The 21,421-nt window shown below is 38.7% G+C and overlaps 3 protein-coding genes across 5 annotated transcripts; all 3 read right to left on the reverse strand.

The window, feature by feature from the left end:
• Positions 1-8: 8 nt before the first annotated feature.
• On the reverse strand, positions 9-6,111 carry LOC124050432 (hydroperoxide isomerase ALOXE3-like). The gene is made up of 14 exons (XM_046372971.1): positions 5,939-6,111; positions 5,249-5,453; positions 5,032-5,113; positions 4,261-4,383; positions 4,060-4,163; positions 3,475-3,647; positions 3,076-3,219; positions 2,410-2,613; positions 2,182-2,268; positions 1,903-2,069; positions 1,322-1,443; positions 1,117-1,217; positions 622-792; positions 9-517 (listed from the first exon to the last, which is right to left on the reverse strand). Exons 1-14 carry the CDS (start codon positions 6,083-6,085, stop codon positions 338-340), a joined length of 2,010 nt encoding a protein of 669 aa, XP_046228927.1. The 5' UTR covers positions 6,086-6,111; the 3' UTR covers positions 9-337.
• Positions 6,112-6,920: 809 nt separating this feature from the next.
• On the reverse strand, positions 6,921-12,294 carry LOC124050431 (hydroperoxide isomerase ALOXE3-like). 3 transcript variants are annotated; one of them, XM_046372970.1, is made up of 14 exons: positions 11,956-12,294; positions 11,485-11,689; positions 11,223-11,304; positions 11,004-11,126; positions 10,777-10,874; positions 10,524-10,696; positions 10,293-10,454; positions 9,992-10,195; positions 9,793-9,879; positions 9,457-9,623; positions 9,110-9,231; positions 8,464-8,564; positions 7,279-7,425; positions 6,921-7,125 (listed from the first exon to the last, which is right to left on the reverse strand). In XM_046372970.1, exons 1-14 carry the CDS (start codon positions 12,100-12,102, stop codon positions 6,946-6,948), a joined length of 1,998 nt encoding a protein of 665 aa, XP_046228926.1. In that variant the 5' UTR covers positions 12,103-12,294; the 3' UTR covers positions 6,921-6,945. The 3 variants fall into 3 exon arrangements, with proteins under 3 accessions (XP_046228926.1, XP_046228924.1, XP_046228925.1); XM_046372968.1 differs by having other exon boundaries at positions 7,255-7,425; positions 11,956-12,293; XM_046372969.1 differs by having other exon boundaries at positions 7,255-7,425; positions 10,293-10,436; positions 11,956-12,292.
• A 2,233-nt stretch (positions 12,295-14,527) lies between these two features.
• Positions 14,528-19,711, reverse strand: LOC124050726 (F-box only protein 30-like). Its single transcript, XM_046373527.1, has 3 exons — positions 19,533-19,711; positions 15,862-18,008; positions 14,528-15,350 (listed from the first exon to the last, which is right to left on the reverse strand). Exons 2-3 carry the CDS (start codon positions 17,947-17,949, stop codon positions 15,156-15,158), a joined length of 2,283 nt encoding a protein of 760 aa, XP_046229483.1. The 5' UTR covers positions 17,950-18,008; positions 19,533-19,711; the 3' UTR covers positions 14,528-15,155.
• Positions 19,712-21,421: the final 1,710 nt, after the last annotated feature.

Raw genomic sequence — 21,421 nt, forward strand, 5'->3', positions numbered from 1 at the left:
ATTTTGCATCGTCTGTGTTTATTGCATCATGCATGACCTAATTGATTCATGAGTCCAAGCTGGTGCATAAAGATTTGCTTAACAAACTGCTCATTGAAATAATTTTTCAGCATATGTCTATGTTATACATAATTCACACAAAGGTAACCCACAGATGCACTTAACATAGCGGAGCCAAAATCATCCTCTCCGAGCATGCAATACCTCACTGTCTCTGCCATCTCACTTACATCTCATTTAGCTGTGTTTGACACACAACCAACATGCAAGACAGGTGTGAAGAAAAGGATATGTATTGGTAATAATCCCGAAAGACAACGTGACTTTAAAGGGTTAGTTAAATGGTTATGCTGTTCTCTATCCGAGCAGGGTCCAGATAAGTGTAGGGCACTTCAAGCTGTGAGTTTCTTTCTGTAATAGCTTCACTGAGGGAGGACAACTCCACTTGAAAATTCTTAATCATCTCCATAATGCCAGGTTCATTGAATTGTTCTTCAGGGTATGTACCTAAGGGAACCTGCCAAAAATAACAAAAGTATATCAGATCAGTACAGTACTTTGTTTGTAATGATTTAAAGCACTTTAAATATGTGGATACACATTCATCATCACCAAACGTACCATGTCAGTGTACTTGTCTGTAAGTATCCACACCATTGTCACAAAAGAGACCGTCAGTCCAACATTTGGGAGGGTTTCCAAAATTGTCTTCATGCTTGACTGCCCCTTAGTGGTTGGAGGAGTATTGTGCAGGAGGAGCGTACCAGTGGGTGTCCAGGAGTAGTAGTCAAACTAAATTATGAGAGAAATTTCAATATACATTTCTTCTTTTATTACTTAGTCTTTAAGTCTTTAAACATGTACAGAGGTTTTTTTTCAGTTACTATTGTGGGGCCATGGATGCACCTTTCATGGTAAACAATTTTAAAGAATTTGATTTATTGATTTTATTAACCATTACTATAACAGAATGCAAGCTACAATGTTAAATGTAATGCTTCCAAAACTCAGCTAATGCCCTACTGACAGAAAAAAAATAATTAAAGAACATGTTTTAGATTTGCTGCTTGTTTGATACATGTATTTAATACAAGTGTTTGATGAACATTATTTCACCTGTCCATTATTGACTGCAGAATGTTGACCTGTCACTGTGAATATCACCATGGTGATGAACTTGATCACTTCCTCAACAGTTACAAAGCTTTCTGGAAACCCTGTTGGTAGCACAATCAGTATCAGTTCATTTTTGGCATTCATTGACTGCATAGAAAATTTCAGTACACCATAGGCTGCTATGAAGTATTTATTTTTCTCGTACCTGAGACTTTGTTTCCTAAGAAGCCATGGGTGAATATCTCACCGATCCAATTCTGCAGCTCAGTGTCTTTACTGACCTCAGTGTCTGAGGGATAATAGTACTCCACTACTGCCTTCACAAATCTGGTGAACACATAACAATTTTATTTTGAAAAATCATCTTTAAATTCCATTTGACTTCATGTAATTACATTTCAGTCAGGCAACTTAAAACTCAGATGTTTACTATAACAGCAGCATGTTAGAATTTGGCGTCTAGGCTCCAACCTCGTCACTTCTGCAGAAACGCTTATATGAGCTACTGGGAAGTGATGAGTAAACATTTTGAACCCCTGCCGGAGCTTGCAGGTGGATGCTGGGGTGGTGGTGCTGAGATAACAGGCCTACTGATGCAGGGAAGCAGTAGCATTGACAGGCAGAGTTTCAGTTGGGAATTTCCTCCCCCTTAAGTAGACCACCAAACTGGGAGCGTGTGTTAAATGACCAGTGGGTAGAGTGACTCTCGCTCCGTTTGTGCTTGTCACATGTGAAGGTAACATTTTTACTTCCGCTCAATACTCTGTCACACTGCAGCTGTCTAACCTGTTGATGATGTTCCACAACTTCAGGCCATCATCTCTGTAGTAGAAGTTCGGGATGGACTCCAGTCCTCGTGCAGTGATGTTCTCTGGCAGACAGAGGGAGCTGTAGGTCAGCTCAGAGAAAGACCTTCTCATGAGCTCTAATGTCCCGTCGTATCCAAGTGAACTCTAATCAGCAAATACAAGATGAAAAAAGGAAATTTGAAGTCAGATGTGGTTTGCACACAATACTATTATTAATGTGTGAATATTCATAAATATACATGGTGAAAATCCATACTTTGCTTAAAATCCCATCCCTTCCAAAAATAGATTTCCGGCCAATAGTATTTATTTGGAGAGTGTAACGGAAATGAGGGATCAGCAGCTGGAAAGAAGGAAAGAAAGAAAGGGTAGAATGTTAAGTTTAAAGTACAGTGTATAAAAATGTCACTACTGATGTCAGTGTCTTCTTTCTGAATATAAAAGTTTTATAATTATCAATGAAAACATCAAATTGTGCAATGACCTTGTAGAGAGGATGAATCGCAGGGAAGCTGCGAAGAGTGGCAACAGTGAAGACTTCTGCCAAATGGTGAGTTGACATGAAGTGAGAGATTGACTGATGTAGTATGGTATCTGCATTTTTAAGAAACATCTTGGCTAGGAGCCAGTCCGTCTCCTTGTCACTGGGCAGAAATATGGGGTTCTGCTCGGATGGTTGTTGCTGCAGCTGAAATGTGAGGAAAAACATCTGTTCGTTTTCAATTTTAAAATACATTGATGGACTTAAAATGCAATTGTAAAAAATGTTAAGACCCACTCTGTAAGGGACTAGCACTGATGCAAAAGTAAGCAAGCAAGGAATCTCTGTCTGTCTGTCCTTCTGTTGGAGGTCCAGTATTTATATGATCAGGCATATGACCAATAGGGTTTGTTATTACTATTTTTAATATCATAACACAGTTTTTCTTATTTCATATCATTTTCAGTTTGGAGTACACCCAAATTTCTGGGAGACTGGGCTGACTGATAATACATTAAAAGGGGCTCTAGAAATGCTGTGCATCTGTGTCAAAGGTGTGGCATTCTCACAGCAATGTGGGAGGTTTCTTTGTGCTAATACTGTCTATATATATAAATGATTCTCTTAATTTCTATATGACATATGAATACTGTCTCTGACTTGGTCTACCTGAATTGCAATTGGCATCAGTTTGTTCTCTGGGTTCATGTAGAGCAAACAGAGACCAGCAGTGACATGCAGAGATTCACCATCATACACCTTTGTGGGCAATCCATCTAACCTCTTGTAGTCACAGAGGAATATATTGCCTTTCTGTATGGGAAGAAAAGAAAGGTGTGGCGGGCATCAAGAGACTGTGAAGATTTGTACAATAAATGAAAGCAAATTTGTAAAGGAATAAATCAAAACAACATGCAGAGGTCTAATTGTTTTACAGTGTTTTAGACCTGGATATATTCAATGACTTTTGACTGCTATTGAAATAAACTCTAAATTCCGACCTACAAATGGTCTCCCTTAAGTAAACAGTATCCATTATATCCATTTAAATGCCCTCATCTTTCATACTTTCATTTCCTTCTTCAGAGAGCTTCCCTTCTGCAGGAAGGGCTTCACCATCTCCTCTGTGACTGGAAGGTTTGAAGGAAGTTCTGAGCACCTTTTGATCACGTTGGGGTTGATTGCGTTCATAAACTGGAACCCATAAAAGTCATCTTCCTTCCAGTGCTCTGTAACATACTCTGGAAGAATAGCAATTGGCAAATAAAATCTCATGTGTAGTCCCATATCTCAAGCCTTTATGTGACGCATTAAAAATAAAATTCATCCATAGAGTTCCACCATAGTTTATTGACATTTTTAGCCTTGGGTAATTTACCCATGTCATATTGACTTAGCTTGGTGATTTCTGTCAGTCACCTTTCACTTCCACCTTTGCACCCTTTAAGCTACTGCAAGATACTGATCTGATCTGTTTGAACCCATTACAACTTGCAGCAGATACATGTTTCATTTCATATTTCATGCTTCATCTTTCCACTGAGGGCCTCAGCTGCTTAGTTTACTTTACACATGTATGTTTGTATGTAGAATTACCTATTATAATGAAACTTTTAGTGTTATGGTGAGTTTAATAGCAGAATGAAACTCTACCTGATATTGCTGTCTTTTTGAACCAGAAGATTTTTTTCATGTCCTCAATGCTTTCCCATCGTTCAGCAGATCCAGCCAGTCCCTTAAACATGAGTTCAACTTTACTGAAAGCCAAGCAAAATGCAGAAATTCATTAATTCTTCAAAATAACTTCTTTACAGTATAAAATAACTATAGCTTATATTGGAATCACTGACTCACGTAATTCCTTTCGTGTAAAGTATTTCCATTAATCTTGACATGGAGAAGCAGACTTCAGCTGGAAGTTCAGACATATAATTGAAATTGCTCATGTGTGGTAGGCTTTGATCAATAATCTGCCATCTAAAAGAAAAAGAAAAGCAAAATTTAAATACATCATAGCCGCAGGCAGGGATTTCAGATTCGAGCCCTTTTACGGTCACAATTAAAACCACAAGGAGCAGCTTTCATTTCATCTAATTTAATTCTGTTTATAGGAGGAGTAAAACCAATTACACAAGTCTTTCAATACGCATGATTGAGGTTCAAGCAGATTGCAAGCATTTTGATTTGTTGATTGTATTTTTATGTAACTGACAAGAAATGCTTGAAAACACATAACAAGCACATGTGTGAATTGCCACATTGTTGGCAAGTAGGACTTGTGGGTTTGAAGCACACTGAGCTGGAGTTTGGGAAGTTTCAAGTCAGTGAGATTCACAATGTGATGGACGTGGCCTTTCAAATATTTAATGTTTGGGCCACAATTACAGCACCATCATCTGGCCATTTCAATAAATTTCTTGTTAGAAGCATTTGCACATCATTTCCAGTTACTGTGCCAAGTTTCATGTCTCTAGTTCATTCCAATTCACATCATTTGAACTGCTTATTAGACAAAAAATAAGATTAAGAAGAATTAAAGGAAGACACTGAGACAAACACAATGTAGATTTTCCCAGTTGAGATAAACTGCAGCTGCATGCTCATACTGCACACATGAAAGCTTACTGGTACAAACTTCTTTTAAGTGTGAGCTCTTTTTCACGGTGGTCAATCAACAGTGGATGGTCCTCCTCAAAAACCATCATGGCTGGGATATAAAAAGACATAAAAAAGAAATAAAATCAGTAAAATTCTGAGAAAATTGTGGTTGGTGTTCATAAATTGGTATCCAATAATTTTCTAGCATTATTATTATTAATTTTTTTAATTATCTGAAGCAGACCTCTCCCTCCTCTCAGTTCCATCAGCTCTCCCCTGGAGATCCATCTGTTACAGGGGAAAAGAATGACATCTCCATCTGGAGTCGTCACCACTATTTTGGAACAGTACCACTCATCTTCTGGGAGAAGAAAGAAAGGATCTTTTTCCACTTTGACTAGCAGAAGTTTCCCCAGGGGCAAACTGGTTTTCACATTGTACACCCCTGTCTGGAGAAAAAGGGTTAGGGTACATTATACCCAGTGTCTGATTGCTGGGCACTGTATAGAACAGATGTTAAAACTAAACCAGTACAGACGCCTACAACTTTCCCATATTGGGCTTGACCCTATTGGTGCCATCGTAAATATGGCTTTGCATATTAATATCGAACGGCATAGGTTGGAAAAATCAATAGAAAACACTGTCAGTGCTCATGAATGAGGACATGGAGTATGCTTAATGTATATTTGACGCAAAGGTTTTAAGGAAAAAAAAGATAATATATTGCTAGCAAAATAAAGACAAATCATGACTGTAGTGAAGTAAAATAAATGCAGTAAAATTACCTGCTTATCTGGACTTAAAAGGCACATACTTATGTGGATAAATGTCCCAACACTCACACATGCACAAAAAAGACTGCAAGTACACTATCATAAACCTAATTTGAAACTTGTGTATGAGAAATGGTCAACAGCAGAAATCAACTTACCATCCCAGTTCGAAAATCTACACCAAAATTGTCCAACTTGGTTCGCTCGCTCTTCCCTCCACTTCCAATTAAGGTGACATGTACATGGTCAAGCGTTCCCGCATTCATCATGTTACCCGTTGTCACTTCCAGCTTGTACTGAGCCATGGTCGTTATACAATAGCAATTGTGTGTGGACTGGAATTAAAAATTCTCAATTGCAAATGTAAAATATATAGCAAGCGAAATACCTGTTGTAACTAACTGCTTGCCCTTATTTGGCTTCTGCTGAATTCAGTTCTTCTCCCTTTTTATGTCTCCATATTTCATGCACCTCCCCTTTTTTTTTTTTGTTTTTGGTTAACCACAGATTATTCTGTTAGGATTTGTAAAAAATTTGTAAATTCATCCAGGTTCTTCGTTTTTTGGAAATAGCACAATAATCGCATTTGCAAATCCACATTTAATTACCTTCCACTCTATAAAGACAATAAAGCAGTGAAATCCACCAGCCAGCTACAGCCTTCTGGAAACTAGATAGCACAGACAAGTGGTTACTCAGCAGGACATTCAGTGCATACAGCAAGTATACACTCGTGAGTCATTAAGAAACAGCATTTTACATAAAGATACAGCCTTGTAATTCTGGCTAAGTTTTTACATTATTGAGGGATAGTCATTAAACTCTGATCTCAAGGTCATTGCTGCTAGCATGGCCTAAAACTTTTAACTTACTTAATACAGACTTCAACTAAAAATCAGAAATATTTTTAGGTATACAATAATTCCTAAGTCAACAACATTAAAAAAATAACACTTTGGAGTACTGATGCATAGTGCACTCCAAAGTTGGATTTGACTTAATGTTGTGGTATAGTATACAAAACATAACCTACACCTAATGGAACAAAGTACATCACACATATAAATGTTTGAATCTTTACATTACATGAATTACTGTCTCAGCAGATCTACAACATTGATATTACACTGGACAACCAAGTTATGTCTGTTTGTTTAATACTTGGTCAGCTAGTTACACTGTTTTCCATTTCTTTAGGGTTCAAGTAGTTATAAGGCAGCTCCATCTCTGAGTTCCTCTTGGAAATGGCTATGCTGAGCGAGGACAGCTCTGTTTGAAAATCTTCAATCATCTGTAAGACTGCAGGCTCGCCAAAGCGTTGCTGAGGATAAGTACCCAGAGGTACCTGACAAAGACAAAACCCAAAAATGTAACGTTTGGGAATGGACAGTCTACGAAAGTGAGAATTGCTAGTCTTACACCTATGGCAATTATGTTGAGGAAAAAAAAAAACAAGATAATGTGTCAAACTTACAAAGTCATCATACTTCCTGCTGACCTGCCACAAAAGAGACATGCTAAGTCCTGTAAATGATTTATCTGGCAGAGTTGCCAAGATGGCATCCATGCTTGACTGTCCCTTTGTGGTTGGTGGTTCATTGTAGAGCAACAGTGGTCCGTTGGGAATATAACCTAGAAAGGCAAACTTCAAAAGATATACAGAAGCTATTAATACATATACAGTTGACTTTGAGCTGTACAGTTACAGAAATAGTTTTACATTGAGATATGTGCACCTTAAGAGCTTTATAGAGTATTTTCTTTTGCACATGGCTAATTATAATACTTTGCCCTTGTGAATGCAGGCTTACTAGAGGCTAATGTGAGACAAGAACACACAACAGGTCATTGAGAAGAAGTCTTACATACCAGCGTTCTGACAAATTATGCTACCTTGTCAACCATCTCTAACCATCTCTTGGAATGTGGTTAAGTGGTACAATTCGATAGGTAGCATATGTTGACCAGCTGTCCACTGAGCATAAAGAGACCATACTGACATAAAGTCTCTTGCTCTCAGTAAGATAACTGGACCTTATTGTAATCTCAGAATTTCAAATTTAAAAGCCTCACCCTCTCGTCACTGTACTAAATGACATCAAAGCAGCACTGCCCAGCACTGGTAACTGCCCCCCCCCCAAATTAAAGACAAGCTAGACGAAGATCAGAAATCAGTAAGCTTTAGGTGTTAGACAGTGAAGTTCTTGCTTTTGGACAGGCTAGCAACTTCTAGTGGTAAAAGGCACTATATGCAGCTATATGGTGAAAGAGTTGATTGTCAAGTCTCATTCCCAGGTCATCAAATATTGATGTCTTGGGTTGGTGACATGGAAATCACACTCAATCAGATCTTTCAGAATCACCGACACCAGACATGACTGGTATTATCTCTTATTTAACTTGGCAAGCAATCCAATTTCACAGACTGTTTCTTGAAGTCCATTTTTAATTACTCCATAAAAGGAATCAATTTATTTACTCTTTAATGTAAAAAAAAAAAAAAAAAAAAAGTACAGTACTAAACACAGGAACTTTAAAAAAAAAAATGGAAATTTATAATTGAATAAATGAGACAGATGAAGGAGGTCATTTAAATTTACAATTACTTCTTTATTTTTTACCTCTAGCCACATGTTGTTCAGAATCAAACAGGTATTACTTTTCAGCATTAAAAATGGTTTACCTGTGCTTGGCTTGATGCAGCATGTTGAGCCGATGATGTGAAGATCACCATAGTAATAAACTTGATAAGTTCTGCCACAGTTTGAAAGCTTGAAGGGATTCCTGTCAGGAATGTTCTTGTTAATGTAAATCTAAATCCATAGAGCAGATTCTGAAATGTTTCATTCACTTTTGTACAATTTATCTGAAAAACATATGGACCATAGTTGTACTTTAACTTCCAATAGGCTAGTTATTGCATTTCTTCTCTGCCCATAGGTGTGAATGTTTGTGTGTAATAATAGTGATACAATGGCAGCACAGTCATGTACTTCTTCTGCAACCCTGATTAAGTTACACACTTAAATGATGTATTATCTATTTTAAACAAGTCAAACCTAAATTTCATAACATGTGTGATTTGTGTTTAATATCATTTGATAACTGAGAGGATCTTCAAATATTTTCTCAGTCTATTGTCCTCTTTCACCATTATATACAAGTTTACAGCTAAAAATAAATAAAGGACAATATAAAGAGCAGGTGAGACTCAATCTGTACATCTCCTAGAAAAAGCAGGTCCTGCAGGGCCTTAACATTTGACATGCTGAAAATATTTATGCACACACATTTGAGGCTAGCCAGACCAGTTACTATAAGTTAGATACCTGAGTCACGATTTCCCAGAAATCCATAATAGAAGATCTCGTTGATCCATTCCTGGAGTTCAGAATCTGAAGACACTTCACTGTCAGATTGATAATAATAGGCCACCACTGCCTTGACAAAGCTGAGAACCATAAGGATAGCAGGTATCAGAATTTTAAATGTGTCAAATGATTTGAAAGAGGTAATGACAGCTCAAACACATTGAGTTTGATTAAGGACTATTCATATTCCCAGAATGTTAATGCTCATTTCAAGGCATTTGTTCCCCAATTTCTCTAACTTGCCATATATTTATTTAATTTTCAGTCATGCAAGTGTGGTTTACTGCCAGCAGGCAGAAGCTCACCTGCTGATGATACTCCACAGCCTCAGTGCATCATCTCTGTAATAAAAGTTGGGGATGGAGTCCAGTCCTCTAGCTGCAATGTTTTCAGGCAGGCACAGGGAAGTGTAGGTTGTCTGGGAGACCCCCCTTCTGAGTAGCTCTGTTAATCCATCTATATCCAATGAAGTCTAAATTACAAACAAAGTATAGTTTGTTTTGGCTCCCAAACAAATGTTCTGGATAAACTCTTCCCCCTATATAAATTGTTCTTCATTAGCAAAATGATATTCCAAAATTTACAAAAAGTGGTTAAATTTTTGAACCGAGCATATATCAGTAAAAGTTTAAAAGTCATACTTTTCCAAGTATTCCACCAGGGCCATAAAGAAGAGCACGAGCATAGATGTTTATGTGGAGGGTATATCGATGATGTGGGATCAGTAGCTGTGAGAAGGGGAAAGAGAGGGGACACTAATGACTGATGCACTAAATAATAAAAAGCAGAGTTAATATGTACACAGTCATGTACACTGCACTTTAGGAAAAAAAGTCCTACCTTGTGCAAGGGGTGAATCATTGGGAGATTGCGAAGTGTCGCCATTGCAAAAACTTCTGCCAGTAGATGAGTGTTCTGCAAGTGACTGATCAATACACTATAGAGGCCATCTGCATGTCTCACAAATGTCTTGGCCAACAACCAGTCAGATTCCAAGTCACTGGGCAGAAAAATGGGGTTTTCCTCTGAAGGTTGCTGACTGAGCTGAGGGAGGACACATATTTAAGTTGATTGTAAGATGATGATCAAAAACAAAAATGTGACAAGTCAGAGATGTAATTCGCCAAATATGAAAAGAAACCTGAATTGCAATGGGTAGTAGTTTCTTCTCTGGGTTTAGGTACAGCAGGCAGAGAGCAGCAGTCAGAGCCACAGGTTTACCATCAGTAACTCTTGTTGGCAAATGTTCCATGATCTTGTAATCAGTAATGAATATATTGCCTTTCTGTAGAATGTAAAGACACTAATGTGTTGTTAAAAAATGCTTTAAAACACATCTAAATCACAGGTAATTGACATTTTTTTTTAATACCTTCATTTCCACAGTCAAAGAGCTTCCGCTGGCCAGAAAAGGTTTCACCATTTCCTCTGTGACCCGGAAGTTGGAGGGAAGCTTTGAGCAATGCTGGATCATAAAGGGGTTTGCTCCATTGAGGAACTGGTATCCAAAGAAGTCATCGTCCTTCCAATGCTGTACCACATACTCTGGGGCATAAATTATTTTTTTTTTACAGCAATGTTTAGAGAATAAACAAAACATAAAGCGTGTCATACTAAATTCCAACCTGCAACAGAGGACTGTTTAAGCCAGGAGAACCTTTTCATGGCCTCAAAGTTTTCCCAGGGCTCAGCTGTCAGATCTTTCTTTCTGAGCTCAGCTGATCTGGATAAAGCAAAAAAACTTTTGTTAATTTATTATTATTAAAACTACATGATTTGTGCTTTATTCACCAGGTCTGAATATTTTGGGCTTTTTTTTTTTTTTAGAATAAGTGTAGGCTGTAACACTTGCGCGATTTTTCTGAGATATTCAAATTGAAAGGCTTTCGAGAATGAGAAGCCGATTTCTGCAGGAACAGCTTTTGGATCATTGATGTTTACATTGTACGACATTCCATCTGCATGCTCGTGCCACCTGCAGAGGAAAACAGGAAATAAAAATAAGTTGTAAGACTTAGTCAACATTCATAGAGGTGCTCCTTGTTAAAGTGAATGCCAATGGAACACTCACTCGTATCTTAATTTTTGTTGGACCAGTTCTTTCTTCCGTTGCTCCACTAGTCGAGGATGGAGATCTTCAGAAGCTTTTGTAGCTGTGTGTATCGGGCATGCATTTTAAAAAAATATTCATTTAAATCAGATTTCATATTAACATGCGTAAAAAAAAGAATGCTTCATCATTTTTAGCCTTTCCTCATTTGTAGCCCCTATGACACAGCGAATGCTTAAAATATGCACAACACAGCTCCTTTCCAAGTAGGGAAAATACCAACCTCTTCCACCTCTCAACAGCACAAAATCACCTCTGGATAGCCACCTGTGACAGGGGAAAAGAATTTCTTCCTGCTCTGGTGTCTTCACCACTATCTTGGAGCAAAACCAATCCTTCTCTGGAGATTCATGAAAAGGATCTTTCTCCAATTTGAGGAGAAGAAGACATCCTAAATAAAAAAGTGTAGTTACAGAATATGTCCCCACCTGTGGTTGGAGAGATCACAAGTATTAAACATAGACCAAATGGCTCAAAATCAACAAAACAGGTTGTCTGACTTCACATAAGAACTGTCAAAACCACCCCCTAGGAAGCTTTGCGCAGTATTCCCATCAAGTGGCCAACAGTTGTTCTTCTTAGTTAAAAGAACAAACACAAATATAGTTCACTCAACAAATGTCTAAAGGGCCTAAGGTTAGATAATTCATAAAGCACATGACCAAGTACATTTATCATAGTTTTCAAAATTTACCTTTCCAGTTTCATCATCCAATCCAGAACTGGTCAACTGAGTGCGCTCAGATTGCTTCTCAGTACCAGTCAGGGTGACATACAGGTTATCAAATGTGCCTGCATGAAGCATGCTTCCTGTACTCACTTCCAGAGTATACACCGCCATAATGCCTGGCTAGATACAACAACTGAGGCATACAAAAGCAACACTAATCACATGAAGTCACTTGCTTTGCTCTTTGGCATCAAACATGCACAAACATCATAAAGTTTTTCTTTCTGGGATAGAAATGAAGCTGCTTTGAAAAAGAGCACAGCCTTTAATTTGAACCACCAAACAAGACTGGCATGGATCCTAACACCACTTTAGCAATTTAACAGCAATCACAGGTGTTGGACATTCCCTAATTATGAGATAACTTAGACCTCAGACTTGTTTTCTGGGAGATCAGGCGATCAAAAGGGCTCCAAGGGATTCTTTTAGTTGAGTTGTGAAATACAGGTGCTCTGGTGAGTCTGAAAGACGGTGAATAAGAAAGTATTGAAAGTACAAATTAAATAAATTAACTTGATGGCTAATATATGCAGGATATGTTTAAGTTTAAAGTTTTAAACCAAAATGCTTTCTGCTTTGGAAAAAAAAAAAAATATGTATTTGATTCAAATGCAAATGTAATACAATACAAATATAAAACAGTTTTAGAACCTACACAGGTAGTTTACAGTCTAATTTAAACTTTAAATAAATCTACTAGATGGCAGATATTGAGTTTCACCAACACTCCCCTCTTTGGATAGACACAGAAAGAAAGTGGTGGACCTTGAGCTCAGTTTGGTGGTCTGTCGTGAACAGATGTGGTGTCTGTGGAGCAATATTGGTCCCAGAGATGCTTCCCAGAGTGCAAGACCTCACCCTGTGTCCTTAATCTTCACTGAAAATAACACTAGAATACATTTGCAAATAGTAATACATTTGCACAAAATTTGAATTTGTCCGGTACTTTTTTTTTTACGACCAAATACTATTTGCAAATAGTAATACATTTGCACATGTATGAAAATCATATCTTCCAGTCTATAGAGATGCTAATATAATATACCTGGGAGATACAACTTTTTGGGAGCCTGACAGCACAGGCAATGTTTGCTCAAAGGGCATAAAGCTCAAGATTTGTTTTTTAATTACTTTTTCTGTTTTTTTTCTGAAAATATACCAGTCTACTGAAGAACAAATAGCGTATTTTATTCATATATCCTGTATTTATATATACTGGTATGTTTTTTTGCCATTCAAGAGGCTGGGCTCTAGAGATGACAATATCAAGCCAGTCCACAAGTCAACTGGACACTTTGGTCCAGACTTAAGTAGACAACTATTAGATCATCTGCTAGAGGTTTGTCATGCCAGTCATGTTCCTCAGAGAATAAAATCTTCATGACCTTTGTGAGCCCCTGAGTTTAACGCCAAAATGAGATTAACAGTTCTGGTTTTTGGATAAAATGTCTCAAAAACTATTGGCTGTATTGTCATGAAACTTCCACAAAAGATGAATTCTAAAACTTTGGTGATCCCCTGACTTTGCCTCAGGTACCATTATCGAGTCAAAATTTTAATTTGTCCAGTTTAGTTTTATGACCCTACACTATCCATTTAAAAGTTATGTTATTCCCATGGGTCAGGTTTATGAGCAAAAGGTTGACACTTGACACTTACTGTGAAGTTTTGCCTTGCGACTCTGACAAAGTCATAGATGGATCGATAGTTATTGAACTTACCTCACTGGAGTTCATAGTAGCCTAGAGTTATGCAGAACATTTGGCATATTAGATTCAAATATGTAAACTGCTGCAGGAATATCTAACCCCATCAGCTGTTTTTAGTCATAAAATTTACCCTTCCCTCACCAGTGTGCAAGTCTCTGTTGAAAGGCGGTTTGATGTGAGCCCTGTCACCACAACAGGTGCTCATAGCTCAGTCGAGTTACATTGCTTCAAGAAAGTCTTAAAAACAGGTGTTTCTAATATCTTGTCCAGCAGATTTAAATTAACAAGGGTAAATAGTAGAAACCACTAGTTATAACACAGCACAGATTCAACAGCATGACACACTACATCGTGACAAAGTAATCACCGTGTTGAAACACCTCATTAACCTTCAAGAAGGTCGGCTTTATTGGAGGGTTGTTCTATTACACTGCATTAGTTTTAGCTAGCTGTCCAGAATAAACTGCCGACTGAGTGAATAGGTATTGCTATTGCAAAGATAACATTTTTAGAAATTTTTTGACAGTTCTAGCTGAGTAGAATAAACAGTTCACCCTTCTACCTGGCCATCAAACATGTTACTTTTTACATTTTAGATCATGCTTGTTGAGCTCTAGTGGCATTATTTGTTCCTACAGAGGTTTTATAGTGAATGACTGCACAAAAGGGAAAATGTTATTGTTGTGACATTTGTTGTCACACCAACAAAATGGCTCGGTTCACTGTGGCATGCGAACATTTGTAGGTCAAGTTTTTTTTTCCTTTTATCCAAGCAAAACAGTTTTACATCAATTAACTTAGGAAAACTGTAAAGACAAACAAATATATAAAAGGCTGTAGAGACTTTATTAAATGGTAGCAAATCACATGCATTACTGGGCTGTCGTCAAGAATATCCACCTGTGATGACTCATACATCCTACAAACCCAGACCACAGACTTGCATTGGGTTGACACCCTCTACAGTGATCAGAAAGACTAGGTTAAGTTGGGTCACATAACAACATAGGAGGGATTAGCAAATCTTATGTAAAGTGCTGGCATAACCTCTGTCACACAGAAATAGTGCAATATAACCAACAATCTTTTTTTTTTTCCAAGATTCTACTGAAAGGCAAGATAGTGAAAACATTTAAACTCCATTTCTCAGTATATCATATAGAATAATAGAAATCTATTGTGCATATCTGTCTGCAAGAAAATATGTTATCTTACCAGAATATGTGTGTATGTTCAGCACAAAATGAACAATTTCATGCGCGCTAAATGCTAATTTTTTTTTTCCACATCCACACCATTCACAATGACAGACCTTCACTGCATGTAAGATGTTATTTCATTAAGGCTTCTTCATATTTTAGTGTAATACAGGAAGATTTAACTGCTTTCAAGACAATAAATGTTATTATGTCAGCATCCACATAAATCCACAGTGATCTGTGCAGCTTTGTTCGGTCAGGTGTTAATGTGACGCAGGACGCGACGCAGCGAATGTCCATCTCGTGCAGTGCACATGGCTGGAAGGGGTACAGGCTCCGTCTTGTGCTCTACTATATTGAAGTGGCATTTCTGGAGATGGTCTGACATGCTGGGGAGATCAGTGAAACCCCATGACAACACTGGGCTGAAGGCAGTGCTGAATCTCCACACCTGCAACAACAAATACAAAGGTATACAAAAGGCTAAAATTTCCATCTAGCTCATGGTCAACATTTAAAGGAACTGTTAGACAATTTGGAAAATGTGCTTATTTGCTTTCTTTTTTTTTTTTCCCCCCCTCTGTCCCCTGACATTTTTCACAGGTTTATGTGCATGGCAATTTCTTGGGCAGGGGCCAGTAACCAGACAGTCAGCAAAAGTGACTGCTTTCAGGCAAGAAATTGTTTTTACTGCTTATTTTTTCAGAGTAAACAACCAAGATAACTATCTTGATAATTAATTTAAAGTTGCTAGCAGGAGGCTTCTGTTACCTTTGGAGAGAGAGTAACCTGAATCCCCTGATTTTACCGTGAAGCTACAGTGGCACATCAGCTATTTGCTGCCGCATACAAAAGCACGTGGATCTTTGCAATCATTTTTTATAAAAGATTTAGAGATTTTTTTTCAATTCCATCAAATACACTGGCATGCAGTAGGTTTAAAATACAGGTTTTCGACTTACTCTATTTTTGATCTGCCATGACACAGTGCCCGGAGCACCAGGACATTGTCTTCGCTCCCACTGCAGGTCTACTATACCCCTGGTCTGGAGGAGACTGGCACAGACCTCCCTCATAGTCCGTGACACCAATGACAGCTGGCACAGGCTAAAACTGTCCAGGTACCCAGCTATGTGCCAAAGTATCTCAATAGGAAGCCCACTTAATTGGTCAGACTGGGAGTCATTTTGAAGTTTTGCATTTGGGCAAGGCTGAACCCCAAAAGACCTGAGGTGCCTGTCATGAACTACTTTGGCTCCCTGGGTGGACGGGTAAAACCTGCGCTGGGAAAATGTGCAACCATAATATGCCAGGGGGCAGCGGTGCTCCATCCAACCATTGAGACCAGCATGAATGTCACCGTGGACATTTGTAAAATGGGAAGAAAACTGATCCCGGCGGAATGACTGACCACAGACGAAGGGGAACATATGCTGGTAGCGGGGGTTGGCGGGAAGGTAGCGGTTATGTGGGACTGCGTCAACTTCCAGAGCTTCCAGGACAAGACCAAGGCGAAGAGTGCGGAAAGGGCTGGGGTAGGAGAGCTGGGGGGCAGCATGGTCACAGGCAGATGCAGAGGCCATGTCACCAACTCTCGTGTTGGTTACTAAGATTGCTGCAGGGAAAGTGAAAGTTTGTGTCCCAAAGTCAACATGGTAGCCATCAACATAGACTGTATCAGAGATTCTTCTGCACTCTCTGGACTCCTCTAAACAGAAAAGCAGGGCTGCTGTGATCAGATCAATGTCCCCCAGACCCATGTGACTTTCATCCTGCTCCAGGTCTGAGGTATCCACTGACTTGTCCTCCATTTTGGGTTGTAATTTATACAGTGAGCTGTCTGAAATGAAACCAATCCGTCCATTAGGTAATGGACATTGGCCCTGACCCCTGAAAAACTGGTGGTTGTGGAACTTAGGCTCAGGCCCATAGTTTTCTAAAAGTACTATCCCCCTATCTTCCAGGACCACATGACCAGCCCTGTGTGCCACACCCTGGCTGACATGTACTGGAGATGCCATTGGAGGGGTGACTGGCTCTGGAGAAAGCCCAGCATTCATGTCATCCTGCACCACAACTGAACAGGATGTCTCCACAACGATCTCCCTTGTGTCTGACAGTGGTCCATTGGTTGTGTTTAAATTCTTTTGATCTGTTCCTTTCAAAGCCACATTTCCTCTCAAACAACTAGAACAAACATTTTGCTCCTCCGTCTCACTTTTATTCAAACCTTCAGCAGCTTCAGATGTTTTGTCTTCCAGGCCATTCTGAAGGTCTCCATTGCTAACAGATCTATTCCTCTGCATGGCAGCTCCTCTGTTCACATAGTCTGTGCTGCCATCAACAGAGTTGGCACCGCTAACAAATTCTAAAGCAGCGGCTAAGCTTCTTGCAGTTTCAACTGTGGCCTCATACAGTTTAGTAAAGTGCTCTTCCTTCAGACCATTAATTCCAATGACAATTTTCTCCTTAGCAGAATCTGGTGGGAGAGGTTGTGGCTGACATGAGGATGATGACTGTGAAGGTGGCTCAATAAAGGTGGAGGCGCCCGGTGCAGATGTAAGTAAACCTGAGTGTGTTGCCCTATTCTCCTTGCTAACAGACGCAAGTGGCTCTCCCTCTGTAGTAGGTGCCATGGCAATCACCTTGAGGGACTCCAGTAGTGTACGCTGGTCCTGAAGGGCAAGGGCCATGTCCAGCTGCTCCACCTCCTCCACGCCACGACTCAGGCTCTCATAGGAAGTATAGTCAAGGCAGCTAATGGGCCATCTGTTCCACTCCATGGTGCAACACACCACTCCAGCTGGACACACTTCGAGGTGTGCATACATTTGGTTGCGCACTAGGTTGACGGGGCAGCCATATCCACTGTTTAGGCAGGGGACCCTGGCCAATGGGCACATAAGCTGGTGCTCAACAACTTTGCAAGAGTGAAATACAGCCCCACACACCAGAGGACAGGAGATAAGATCACAAGAAATGCCTGGCTGAGGTCTGACCATGCATCGCTGATTAAAACAAGACATACAGTGAACGTGGTCCTCCTCCATCTTCAGTGCTGAGGGGGTGGAAAGATCCAAAGGGCAACTCTGTGAGAAAATCCACTGTCCTGTCAGAAAGAGCAAAATAATGTTCGTTTATCAAAGATAAGACGACAAAAACAAGTATATTAGACCATGTTTGTTTCACCCTTGTGAAATGCACCGCTGCACTGAGAATTTAAGATTGAAGCTGTGTTGTGCTATACCAGAGCTTTATCCCAGTGGTGAATAGCTGCTTTAAAAAGAGCACAAATTTCTTTTAATAAATGAGAGAAAAAGGCTAAACGTCATGTATCTTTTGGGGTAAAAGTGATTTTACCACAAATGTGACTGTGAAAAGCGATTGCCAGCAACACTGACATGTTAGCCTAAGAGCTTCCTTATGTGAATACTGAAAATGCAATGACATAATCAAACCATCTGAGTGACGAAGCTAACATGATATGTCTTGAGGCTCTGCTGTTCTTTGTCTTGCTCTGTCTAGGGCTTGCACAACTGTGAAACAGTGACCCCACTCCACCCTATGTGGAAACGCACTGCAATCACGTGATGCACTAAAAAAATAAAAAAAATAAAAAGCTGTTTCATACAAGCAGTTGCCTTATTAGGAAGGTTCCCAGCTCAATTACAAAGATGTCAAAATTTTTCCTTTCTTACAAATATATATTTTGCTTTAAAATTGACAGTGCAATAATTCTAAAGTTGCGGTTTGACTTCTAACCATGAGCACATTATATAATTTCCTGTTTGTGTAAAATGGGAAAATAGGATGATTTCTTATTGCTGTGCTTTAAAGATTAGCATTTAGCACATAAATACTAGATGCAATTTATATGTAGAATGAAATTGGAACATAGCTGGTGACAGTATTGTTACTCCCTGCGAATTCCTTTCGTTCAGCCTAATTTCTATAGCATTTTTATAACTTAACTGTGGTCTGCAACCGCGATGCTCAAGCATGACGCTACTGTCAAGCTAACACAGCCCTATCATGACTTTTTTCTGTAGGAACTTCAACAAACAACACTAAGCAAAGAATGAATATTTGTATATACATGTTTGAACAGCATTGAATATTCAGTTACTTCAAAGTCTGGCTGGATTTATAAAGATAGCTTGCATGCACATTAGTAAATGTACATCACCTAACTACAGAATGAGCCGTAAATCCTTAACCACTGGACAAATTTGTTTTTTAGCCAGCAGTTACTGAGACTGGCTCACTTAACAACTGACCAATGTAAGTCGCATAGACTAGCTGCCCAACAGGAACAAATAGTCCTGTAGCTAGTTCATGTTCCTGCCAGCTGAAGTTTCACTTAAAACATACAGCACTGTAGCAAAGAAACCGACTCTGTTAAGAGAAGCTCTTGCGATTGTGTGCAATAGTTTGTATAACTTACACCCGGTTACCACAAGCCAGTTTTATGTTAAGTGTTCTTTAGCTACTACATGAACTTGTTTTAACAATGACAAGCTAGCTTACACTGTCCAGCAGCTAATGATGGTTAACAACAGCTAGCCAGCTCGGAAGTTCACAACAAGCTAATTTAGCAAGACAGTGATAGGTTAGCATGCGAGTAGCTCCTCACCTTAACGTTGCGTTGGCAGGTAAACGTATGATATATTTGGTTGTTATATAACTAGCTGTTTTAACTGATTTTGTTGCCTCTCTGGAGAAACTGCTATTGAGAGCTAGCTACAATTCTTATCACTCTTTTTTTTCTGTTCAAAACTTTATTGACGACATTGTACGTCAACTTTACATGAAAAAAACCGACTGGAACAATAAAGGAAAAAAAAAAAATAGAATAAAATATATTTATGTAGATACCCTCTGTAACGAAATGCTTAGATGTAACTTATGAAAATTAGACACACGAATCTGACCAGTCAAATGACATTTTAAAAGAGATCGATTTATTTCGAATATCATTATTAGCTCATTTAGAAGCTGTGATATCCATCCTACCCACAAATTAAATCATCCGGAATTGCAGAATCTCAGAATCTCTTATAATCCTCCACAGATGACATGCAAGTTATTATACATTAATGGTAAGGCAGTTTATTTGAAATATCTGTCCATTATCAATAAATAAATCAGAATTCAACCGACCTCCCACGAAAAGCATGTCAGTGTTTAATCATATGAAATGGATGATACGTGTTTTGTGTGTGTGTTTATTTTAAATAATAATAAAAAAAAATAATAATGATATCAATAGTGATAATGATTGGCTTATGCAGTAACCAGTTAAAAACAGCAGAGGTCCCTGTTGCATCATTCTTGCAGCCTCCTATGGGCCAATGGTTAAATAAACCTCAATTCATTCAAGGAGACGCCACGTTTGGAGGTCGGGATCGCCGACAAAACAGCATCCCTGCAGCAGGAGGAGCTGACTCATAGATACCACAGCAGGACAACGACAATGCTAAAAAGCTCTGGATAGACTTGTCATCCCATTTACATGATATTAACATACTCTGTAGAAAAAGAAAGAATTTGCGTGATAATTTGAGCAAAGTGAGAAAATGAGAAGAAAAAAATCACAGTTATCACATTTGGCCTGTAAGTCAACCTGTATAGACCTGCTATCCAAACTCAATTCAAATTTCCAAATGCTTGATACCATAAAAATATAAGCTGATAGCAGTCCAATGTTCATATTAAGTTATTATAAGTTATATGCTTTATTAAAACCTTTGTTCATTTGATTTTGAGCAAAATGCATGAATTTTCCCCATCAAACTATGAATCCAATATGCAATATATGAAACCAAGAATTATGTCAAGGAAACTTTTGTGATTCAGTGGTTCCTGTGCTTCATTTGAGATCATTTACAGCCGGAGCAAGGCAACCATAAAAAAATCAGATCCTTCAGTGTTATCCCAAGGCCAGTTCTGAAACTCACATACTGCAAGTGCCTTGTCACCTAACAACCCATGAGACAGATAATAAATGGGTAGAGTCTGAAGGAGGGCCGGTGAATAGATGGATCGCTAGTAATGGCACTGTGAACTTCACAGCTCACTTTTATTCCGCCCGCTTTTTTTGTTCTTCCCGTGGAGCTGTAAGTTGTTAAGTTGTTAAAAGCACCCAGAAGTCATACTTGACTTAAAGCACAGATATCATGCTGAAATATTACTTTGGTATAAGTGAAAGCCTCCCTAGTAGCACTTGAGAAAAAATCTTAAATCAGAAGTATTTCAAGTGCAAGTAAAACTAAATTATTCGTATAGTTACCTGTATACCACATACTAACTCATATTCACCTTCCTTATGTAGCCTAGTGGATGGATAGAGTAGCAAAAACTTGGAAATACTCAAGTAAAGTACAAATAACACAAAACTGTACTTAAGTACAGTAATTGAGTAAATGTACTCAGTTATTCCATCACTGCCCTTTAAGCAACAAAACCAAGCATTCATACAATATTGTTTGTGCCGCTGACTGTAATCTGTGATTTTATAGGCTA

This window comes from Scatophagus argus, chromosome 19, assembly GCF_020382885.2.
Source record: "Scatophagus argus isolate fScaArg1 chromosome 19, fScaArg1.pri, whole genome shotgun sequence".
Taxonomy (NCBI): Eukaryota; Metazoa; Chordata; class Actinopteri; family Scatophagidae; genus Scatophagus; species Scatophagus argus.

What these genes read in the sequence shown, in the direction of transcription:
- LOC124050432 (XM_046372971.1), bottom strand. Translation starts at nt 6,085, where the DNA reads ATGGCTCAGTACAAGCTGGAAGTGACAACGGGTAACATGATGAATGCG. An exon ending in TAGATTTTCGAACTGGGATG is followed by an intron (nt 5,454 to 5,938) that starts GTAAGTTGATTT and finishes CTTTTTCTCCAG; the next exon opens with ACAGGGGTGTACAATGTGAA. An exon ending in CTGCAGTCAATAATGGACAG is followed by an intron (nt 793 to 1,116) that starts GTGAAATAATGT and finishes CTCATAATTTAG; the next exon opens with TTTGACTACTACTCCTGGAC.
- LOC124050431 (XM_046372968.1), bottom strand. Translation starts at nt 12,102, where the DNA reads ATGGCGGTGTATACTCTGGAAGTGAGTACAGGAAGCATGCTTCATGCA. An exon ending in CTTTGACTGTGGAAATGAAG is followed by an intron (nt 10,455 to 10,523) that starts GTATTAAAAAAA and finishes ACAACACATTAG; the next exon opens with TGTCTTTACATTCTACAGAA. An exon ending in CTGTGGAGTATCATCAGCAG is followed by an intron (nt 9,232 to 9,456) that starts GTGAGCTTCTGC and finishes TATGGTTCTCAG; the next exon opens with CTTTGTCAAGGCAGTGGTGG.
- LOC124050726 (XM_046373527.1), bottom strand. Translation starts at nt 17,949, where the DNA reads ATGGAGGAGGACCACGTTCACTGTATGTCTTGTTTTAATCAGCGATGC. An exon ending in CATGGCAGATCAAAAATAGA is followed by an intron (nt 15,351 to 15,861) that starts GTAAGTCGAAAA and finishes TTGTTGTTGCAG; the next exon opens with GTGTGGAGATTCAGCACTGC.